At 37.1% G+C, this 10,397-nt stretch overlaps 1 protein-coding gene across 4 annotated transcripts in view; it reads left to right on the top strand.

Annotated features, from left to right (window-relative positions):
• The window catches only part of TfAP-2 (transcription factor AP-2), an 82,167-nt gene that overhangs the window by 66,899 nt on the left and 4,871 nt on the right, over window positions 1-10,397 (top strand). For all 4 annotated transcript variants that reach the window (XM_074106138.1, XM_074106136.1, XM_074106137.1 and 1 more), the window contains 3 exons: window positions 7,284-7,402; window positions 8,322-8,464; window positions 9,627-9,794. In XM_074106138.1, the coding sequence (XP_073962239.1) occupies window positions 7,284-7,402; window positions 8,322-8,464; window positions 9,627-9,794 (430 nt within the window). The remainder of the gene's footprint in view (window positions 1-7,283; window positions 7,403-8,321; window positions 8,465-9,626; window positions 9,795-10,397) is intronic.

The following is a 10,397-nucleotide window of genomic DNA, read 5'->3' as shown; positions in this document are numbered from 1 at the left end:
AGTAGTAATAAGTAGGTATGGCATCGCACCGGTTACTGGACCATCATCTTTACTTTTTTTGCACTGCATCACTGCAAGTTGCGGGCTGTGGCTGCAGACTTGTACAACCCTCGTTTCGATCGGCGTTTATTTTACTATAGGTAAACAGTTTTATCTGCGGTTAGAAGTAGGTCGGGCTGTTAGCAAGAATGTTTAAGCTAAAGGACAGGCTGAGTCTATCCATTCTGGTCTGGAAGGGAAGTTATTAAGACACAGTTTAATAAGATATATAGTTTCTTTACACTTGTTCAGAATTACCTTCGAAATCCTTAGAGCAACACGGGCTTGCTCTAAGCCGAAACATGACGAATTACAAAAATTTTTGGAAAGCCAATTAAGCTGGAAGATGCAAAAAAAACGTTTATGTCCGTTGGCAAACATAGATTGAATGTTGCCATCCTTGTGACGCAAATGTCAGCTGAAGTAAATTCAAGTACGAATAGACGGCGACGTGGCATAATGGTTGAATGGCGCAGCGTCATGAATTATTGTTCTGTAGGTAAATAGGATCATTTAAGGTCTACTGGCCGTTGGGGCCGAAAGTTCTCGAGTGGACACCGCGGATCGGCAAGCGCAGCGTAGGACCCACAACAAGATGGACGGATGACCTGGTTAAAGCCGCGGGTTCACGGTGGATGCAAGCCGCTGCCAACCGAAGCGACTGGAGGTTTATGGGGGAGCCTATGTCCAACAGTGGACGTCCTACGGCTGTGATGATGATGATAAGCCTACTAACAGTTACCCGCAGCTTCGAACGTGAAAACTATTAGATCTAGCAGTTGAATTAAACTTACGTGATTTCGAAAGTCAGCTTTCAAATAAAACAAAAACCGCATTCAAATCGGTCCACCCGTTTAAGAGCTACGGTGCCACAGACAGACAGACGGACAGACAGACAGACATAGCGGTCAAACTAATAACACCCCTCTTTTGGCGTCGGGGGTTAAAAAAACCGGGGAAATTCCCATGATTAGTCGTGGCGTGTGTTCATTAACGTTGCATAAAAACACCCGTGCCAAATTTCATGTAAGTATCCTAAATTATAGTTGAAATTTTGATATTTAATTTATCCTGATATTCCATAGGATCATATAGGATTGAGTTAAATTATTTAAACACACTTACTTTTTTTTTCAAGCGCGAACACAACACCTAGGTCAGAATTATTTTTTCCACAAAAACAGATGTATTTTCACGAATATATTATTGCGAAGGTTCCGTCTGTCTGACTAAGTATTACTTGTTCGTGTTTAAACGCTCGCCGAATTGTTTGTAGATGAAATGGTATGGAGATAGTTCAAGATCCTGGGAAGGAAGGACATGGATAGTTTATCCCGAAATAGCATAGCCCCCAAGGGATAGCGATAAACGAACTCTTCACTGGCAGAATCACAGGCAACAGCTAGTATTTTTAATTATAGTCGGAATTATTTCACCATTAATCTGCTGTGCCAACTCTAGATCGATATCTCTCGCTGACTTTAAATTAAAACTTCTGTCGGGCTTCCGAATTGTAATCGGCCGGTAGTCACGAATCGTCACACCCTCGGCCACTGATTATAAAGTTATACTACTTTGATGTAGCAACACTCGTTGTAACTTGGTCACGGTATGACGGCTGCTGTCATCGAAGTTTTAGTGTAGTCCATTCATGGAAATTTGAATACTAGATGATGCCCGTAACTACATTCACTGCCTGTTTTCTGTAAAGCGATTTTGTACACTCCTAAAGTTAAGAGTAGTATGTTAGTTAGTTAATCAGGTATAGTATGCCTCGTTTTCAGTTAAAGATTTTATTAATCGGATCAGCAGTGCCCACACAAAGTAAGTAAACTTACAAACTAACTAAATGAAATTAAAGAGAGATTTTATAGTGTAGCTTTCTATCAGATTTATTTTAACTTCTGTACAGCAATTCCACAAAAATAAAACTACCCACACACAAACACACAAGGCAATTAACAATGTAGGTATATTTTTATTGTATTGTATTGTAGGTACAATTTGATTTATTATGGAAATTCTTTACCCGAGTAACATATACAAGGTGTTAATTAAATAGCTGAAAACTGGAAAGTAGTTTGCTCAGAATCGAGAGTAGAATTGACTAAATATGTTTTAAATTAGGTTGTGTTTGTGTTTTTAAATCCCTTTTTTATTGTGCCCCGTCTAAAAGTTACGACTGCAACAGGCGCCAATTAAATATTTTAGCGAGTTACATACGATTTCGATAATTGAATACTGGCCGGTTTGCTGTCAGTGCGTGATTATTTTCTTCTAAAAACGTCAAAGCGCAACTGACAAATACATAATAATAATGAGTGAGAAATTAAGTAGAATTACTGACTTAGTGACACACACACGAATATCTTTTAAAATAATGAAGGTATTCAAAAATAAATGCAATTAGTAAATAACTCAAAATTAAGAAATATTTTTGGGGTGTCTGAGGTTTTCAGTTATTTAATTAATACCTTGTATATACGTTACAATAGAGTTGCTTACGTCTTTCGTCAAACACTGATATAAAGTGACATTAATTTTATATTGTCAATTACATCTGGAGTCATTTTATTCTAGTTAATTTTATCACGTGGTGGCTCTACGTAAACGTTGTATACCCAATTATAATTATAATACAAATGTACCTACTTAATAATAGGTAAGTACTTAGATATAGTACAGTATAATCTGTCGAAACTTATAAAACTACATAGCTCTATGGAATTTTCCGTCAAAATTTGTGAAAAACCAAAAATGATACAACTTTTCTAATGTTTTCCTACCTGTTCTTTAATCATAAAATACTTAATAATGTAAGGATACTTATAGCTTACAGTCGTCCTATCAATCCGCATCTTGAAATAAGATAGTAAGTAGGTTGTAGGTAAATTAAGCTCTCGAAGTGTCTACGATAGTGGCAACGATATTTAATTTCGTTACTGTCACTCGACTACTTTACACGAACACTTAACATACTCGTAAAAACATTTTACGTCAAACCTGAATAGGTCATCCATGTATAAAGCACAACACAATTTGCAATATTAACATGAAAATTACTCGTCCTCGCACGTAAATTAGTAACCATGTGACATTTACCTATTTACATGTATCGTTCGCTTAAATTGTATTAAATAAAGCCATAATTACGTTAAGACGCCGCGCTGGGGAATGTTGAATATTCGTAACAATGACAAGACATACAAGCCAGCTGCTATTCCCGCCATTACGTTAACGGTGTTGCCAGGAATAAAAAAACAAGCCGATATCTGGCCAGTGCGTTTTGACAATCGCCGCATAATGAAGGCAATTATAGGTGTGTTCTAAATTAAATTTTAAACGAGCAAAGTGACAGTTTTATTTATTGTGTGAAACAGTGTTTTTAATTTGTAACTGCGAGCTATTATCGGATGTTGCATGAATTATTAACCGGTCCAGATGGATAATGTCATTCATAGCAATTTGCCTACTTTTATTAAAAGTGGTAGTATAAAACTAGAAAGTAAGAGTTAAATTGCGGGGTGGAGGTAGATATAATACCTACAGCTTAAATTATCCTAGAATTAAGTTTTCCAATACAACTAAATATTAATAGTTACGTTTATTTCATGGTCAATTTCCTGGCCCACCTACCTTCCACCTACACTAGGTACCTACGATAGATATATTGCTACAAACTGTAGCTAATTAACAAATACTCGTACTATCTACGAAGACAGTTACAGAGCTAGCGGAGAGCCCAGACGGAACGCTTCGTAAAATCTGACCCTGTCAAAACAGTACGGTACGGCCGCCATTCTTTCGAAACTCAAAAACACAATGTGTCGTAAGTAGGCACGCCATTTCGATTAAATCAAATGCGCGTTATTAATGGTTCCCGAGCTACACAATATGAGTTACTTACGTTTACGGCATTGATAACGTATCATGGAATTAATTGGACGTGAAGATATCGTTCTCGAATGAACGTCCATCACCAGCCTAAAATTCAATAAAGAATAGATAATACCGAAGTTCTAAAGCATGTTTTAAAAAGCGCAATTCGAAATTCGAATCCGCTTATTTTTATCCATTCTTATTTGAAGGCTTTAAAATTAAATCGAACGCTCGAATCGATACGTTCGTACTGGCCATTAGTTTGTGATCTGTCGATTCATCCGATTTAGTTTTCCATTGATTCTGAATTCAAATTCATTGTTTGGCTCGTTAGTCGCGGTTCTTTTGTTGATGGTTAAGCGGACGTGTGAAAATATTAACGATTGGATATAACGGGCTTTTCTCTAATTACGGTATTTGGTATCTTTTGATCGGTTTAACTTGGGCACTGAGGCGTTTTGGAACAGTGATTGGAGCACTGATCACCGTTTATAGTTTACTTATCGACATCTACCTACGTATTCTGATATTAACGTTTATTTCGCTCAAATGGTATTACAGGTCTGGTATTTAATTTATCACATAAAATAACAGAAACATATCGAAAATGGTGAAACAGCCTTTAAATGTCTCATTTATTTAAAGTCAGTCACTGGTATTCCAGTCAAGCGATATTTCATTTTATAAAGTTTGCGGTATTTTATCATTTGGCAGTCTTCGATTTGAACAATGAAAATAATTTAAAACTTTTATAGTGAAGGAAGTAATAAATGATAATGATGTCAACTTTAGCTGCGGACGAGTATTTAAAACGGCATATTGAGATAAAGTGCCGCATTATTTAGTTTAATTGATCTACAAAATCATAATTTGAAATATAAACATCTTGTTTTATTGAGTATTAAAGATTTTTGACATACCTACCAGTTGTTTAAATAAATTATGACATTTATTTATTGCAATTAGTTTTTAATTGTTTTCATTTTAATTTCTAGCTTTTACAATACTTACAGATGAATCTGAAAAAAATCAAATATTGCATAATTTTATTTGAATAATGGCCTCTTACAAAACCCTTAGATAGAGTCACTGTCAGTAATTGAAAAGATTTCAAGTTGTCTTAATATTACTGTTTACTACGACAAACTACATAGAGAGGCAGCCTACGCAGCTACTTTAACCTCGCTCGCACTGTTTAAGAATACTTTCTAGTTTGCAAAGAAGAGAGACTCGAGGAAAGAAGCTTGTGAATACGCAGTTGTTCCGTTTTTTTTTTATTTGCCTGCTAATTATTAATGGTTCAATCAATTCGAGTGTCATTTTCCTTTTGATGTGTTGTACTTCATTTGCTCTTCCAACTAGATAAGCATGTTTTAAATCTATACTTTGTTTAGATGGTATTTAACTAAATGTAAACAAACTTCGGCTGCTAGATTTGGTACATTCAAGGATTTAAAACATTTTATTTATCTATCATTGTAATACAAACTAGAGTAGTGTATTTCAATACAAAAATGTATTTGTTTAGATAGTTTATTGAGGGAATTTCAATGTTTAAGACATCAATTGACTTTGTTTTGTTTACGTTTAGTTAAATACCTATCCGAATCAAGTATAGTGACAATTTCTTAACAATGTTTGAAGGAAATACCTACTGTGTGAGCTAGGAGCGATGACTTTGTCAGTCTTTGTCCGATTGAACGCGGAAGTTATTTCCGCCTTAAGTTCCTCAATTGTACCTACTATCTGCAAAGAGTATGTTAAAATATTATAGGTACACAAGATTATTATTGATTCACTTCCGAACGTCCAAACTGTCCGAGATACGCTTTAATTTCAATCAATCATAATCTACGACTCGCATTCCTCCGCTCGCTTATTCCGAAACTTCATCAAAGAAATTTATCGAAAACAATTTCGTTAACGAGCCTTTATATTCGACGGTTAATACTGGTAGCCAGTTTTGGTAACTACATCCGACATACATACCGACAAACTTGCTTTTACCAATTACTAACCGAAACTTCGGCCATTTTCAACCTTACCGCGTTTAACTAAACGCTACGACGCATTGTTTCAGTGTTAAAAAATAAATGTTCCGAATAGCTTTCTATGCGTCAATCAAGTAAGTACATTTGGCGGTAATCGATAGCTTATCTGTGGCTCCATCTAGCGGCCAGTAGCGATACTACACGCGACCTGTCAAAAGTTTGACAAACGTCATTTTTTAACCTTTTTTGGCAGCCGGCGCGCGTGGGGTCAACGGCTGGGCTTCTGAATGCCTATGATTAAGTAGTCGTCTAATATGGCATTTTGCTCTCAAATTAAATCATGAATGTAATAAAGGAGTTTATCTAATGGTTACTTTTAAATGAGTGCAATATTATTAAGCACTGTTTCACGAACACTGTGGTGTGCGGTTACGGTTTTTCACTTCAAAGTACAGTGAACTGTAGAATCTTGAGTTTATGAGAAAGTGATAAATAACTCTGTCTACTTTTGGTGTCAAAGTTTGTTATTTATTTCATCATTAAAAGTGGACTGAGCAAAGTTGCCTTCAGAAGATAAAGTTGCCACATCTGACGGTACTTATTTGTACATTCTCAATAGGTCGTTAACGGTCATCTCAAATATCTTGTACATTATTTCATGCCAAATTAAATACTCTTTATTTCATCAACATCTTTCATTGTATAGGCTGTATTGAAAAATTAACTTTCAATGTTTACGCTAGTTAACTTTTAACTATTCAGTTTAATTATTTTTAATAGTAGTTTTGTATGCACGATAAATAAAATTGTTAACATAACAACTGAACTGTCAAATTGTAGATGGTATTTATAAATAAGATAATTTTGAAATCTTAATTAAAAACAACGGAAGTAAAGACGAAGAAGTAAAAAAGCCGTGGTGCTTTGACCTACGGCTTATCAAACCTCTGAGTTTTTCGAAATTCATGTGCAAAATTATATTTGAAATTTACCACGAGCTGCACAGTGAATGAAAACATCTTTAGGAAATATGCACAAACTTGGAAAGCAATTTAAAGGTGTGTGTAGATCCTGATCCGCACTAGGCCCGCATGGGAATTACGGAGCTCTCTTATTCGGAGAGGAAGCCTGCCTGTTCGATTTAGATGAAATTTGGTATGGAGACACTTTAGTTCGAGACCGTGAGAAGCGTATCCAGCTTTTATCCCGGAAAATTGCACAGTTCCAGCGCTGCAGCGGGACAAACGAATTCTTCCCAGACTTTTAATATTGCTCATGTAACGAACTCGTGCGGTTTTCTAAAAAAACGATCGCACAAGGAATTAAAATACATACGTTACTTATGTTATAAATTAGGCATTGACATTGTTGCAGAGCGAAGAGTAAAAATGGCGGACGACTGCTACGGGAGAAACTGGAAAAGATCGGTCTGAACCTGCCGGCGGGGCGGCGGAAAGCCGCCAATGTGACCCTCCTCACCAGCCTAGTCGAAGGTAGCTTCCAAAGTCAAATTAAAAATGGCTTTATTTGCTTCAAGCTATAATAAGCACATTATGAGCGTTAAAAAGTTCACTTCGGTCTCAGCCGGCTTTAGACATGGCGTTGATGCTGTTCAGGTGGTGTGAGACTACATATTTTTTCTTGTTAGTTAATATTTTGCCCTACGGGCTAATGTGTAAAAATTGTACGAAACCCGTTTCGATAAAAAAAAACATCGGTTCGGAAGAAAACTCTGTTGTGAAGAAACCGACAAGAAAATCAACGAGGTTTAACTTTTGATTACTTGGGTCTACAACTTAACCAGATGTTTCAAAAATTGTTCAAGGTACCGTGAAACTATCTAATTTTGCCCGCTTTTATGACATTTTTGTCAATTGCACCAAAGAATAGATAGTGTTTTTTTATGGTTATGTTTTTCTGTTTAACCGTAAAATTGGAATAGAATATATAAATTGTGTTTATTTTTAAAATAAATCAAAATAGTTTAATACTTTCAAGGTGGGCAAAATTATCTTCATATTCATCCATCTTTGCCCAAGTCCAGTTGCTCAACATATGCATTATGCTCAACTATAGGTCTTAGAGCATCCTATGTATGAGGCACAATAAAGATCGCGTTCCAAATTGGCATATAAATACAAAATCAATAAGCAGCGACTGTTAAAAGATTCGCTTATAACCCGCTAATGTGCAAATGTTTGCTTATTATAACAATAATGTCATTGCAACATTGAAGTGTCCTACTTAGTCCCTAAAAAATTATAATAGGTATTCTTTTCTGTAAAGTTGAACACAGTTTTTTTTTGTTGAACCCCACCGTAACCTCTGCATGGTTTTACTTCTTATGAAATTGTTCAAAAGTATTTATTTATTGTTGCTCAGCGTTCATAAAGCTTAACCCTTCTTCTGCAGCGGAAGCGGTGCATCTAGCCCGTGACTTTGGCTACGTCTGCGAGACGGAGTTCCCGGCGCGCGCGCTAGCGGAGTACCTCGCGCGGCAATACGCGGAGCACGACGCGCGCCGGCGCCGAGATCTGCTGCAAGCTACCAAACAGGTTGGTTATCAGCCGAAAGACGTCTAATGTTTACTAGCAATACGATTACGCCTAAAAAAGAAACCGAAAATCGTAATCGCTTGCATATACCTTAAAATAAAACGAGAAAGTCTTTAAAAAAATTGGACTGGCCCTACCGGCGGGGGTGGCAGCAAGACGCTAACATTGCCCATCTCTCCAGCCTAGTTTAAGGTAGCTTTAACTTTGTTTTACCGTCATAATCAGCAGGAAGACATCCACTACTGAACAAAGGCCACTTCCTTAGAACGTCACTATGAACGACAACTTGCATGTATCCATCGGTTGCCCGCCCCTCTCGCAGTGTTAGTCCATCTAGTGGAAGGCTGCCAACGCTGCGTCTTTCGATTCATTAATGGTCGCAATTCCAGAACCTTTCTCACAAACGGTTTGGTATCTGTTCTTCAAGCGATGTTGCTCATTGTCTCTTTACCTTAAATATTCTTAGGGGCTGTTTCACCATCCATTGATTAGCGTTAACAGACGGTTAAATGTGATGCCGTCTCCGTCTATTCGAACAAAACAAATAGAGACGGTATCACACCTAACCGCCAGTTAACACTAATCAATGGATGGTGAAACAGCCCCTTAGAGTTATAGTGATGACATTAGTTCTTCTATGAATTTACGTGCCTAATATGGATCCTACAGTGGAAACAAACATTGTTGCTGCAGCAGGTTGCAGATTTTGCGCCTTGTTAAATTGTCTATCGAACAAAATTCATAATTGAAGCGAAACGCTGGCACTAATGCGGCACTGTAGGGACTCGTCTACATGCAGTAATTAACTCTCGAGCCGACATGTTGATGTTAACCCTAAACTTGTCAAGTTGAGACAAGTGTACTGAATTCAAGAATAGTTGGATTCTTGTAGAGCTAACAAAATTAACTTAAAACAAAAATACAAAAAGATGATCTAAAATTATGTATCTTATTAGATACACTGCCAAGTTTAGGGTGAATAATTGTTATTTGCTCTTTTTACCATTTGGTCTAAACATAATAGTATAATCACATTCAAAAATTAAATTTTACAGTTAAGTGGAGTGTTTTAATATTTTTTTATACTGGTTATTTCTCTTTGTCTTATTGGCGTGTTGTTGTACTAGGTTTTAAGTATAATGTTATTCTTGTTTGTCTCTAGGTGACGAAGGAGCTGATGGACTTGCTGAACCAGGACCGTTCGCCGCTGTGCAACACGCGGCCACCACATTTGCTGGAGCCGGCGATCCAGCGGCACCTCACGCACTTCTCGCTTATCTCACATGGCTTTGGCGGCCCGGCCATCGTCGCCGCGCTCACTGCCATACAGGTACAACAAGGCCTAATAACTGCTGAACAAATTTATTAAATGTAATCTTTACACTACAATACTGTACAGTCAAGTGCAAAAATAAGTATCTATTCGAGCCACTCAAAAATATGTTACTACTGCTTTATTGCGTCGTAATAAGTCTGTGGTACTTATTTTTGAAACTTTGAATAAGTTCATATTTTTACACTTGAATGTACAATCTGCTAAATATATCGACTGGTGGTTGCACTCGAAATTTCCCCGAATGTCCTCGAATTCCATCCGAGCCTATATACGTCCCACTGCTGGGCCCAGGATTGGGAACTTCACACACACCATTGAATTGCTTGGCAGGTTTGTGCAGGTTTTCTCACGATGTTTTCGTTCACCGTAAAGCTCGTGGTAAATTTCAAGTGTAATTTCGCACATGAATATTTCGAAAAACTCGGAGGTGCGAGCCGGGGTTTGAACCCACGTCCTCTGCTTGGGAGGCCATATGTCAAACCACAAGGGCACCATAGCTTAAATAAATAAGTAAAAATCACCCCCCCCCCATATTAAATAAGTAAAATTACAAGAATTGTATAAGTACTTGTTTAAAGGCGTTAGATTCTAAAATTG

Source organism: Choristoneura fumiferana, chromosome 24 (genome assembly GCF_025370935.1).
Source record: "Choristoneura fumiferana chromosome 24, NRCan_CFum_1, whole genome shotgun sequence".
In the NCBI taxonomy this organism is placed as follows: domain Eukaryota; kingdom Metazoa; phylum Arthropoda; class Insecta; order Lepidoptera; family Tortricidae; genus Choristoneura; species Choristoneura fumiferana.
Note: the sequence above shows the minus strand (reverse complement) of the source record. Positions and strands in the feature narration are given on the sequence as shown.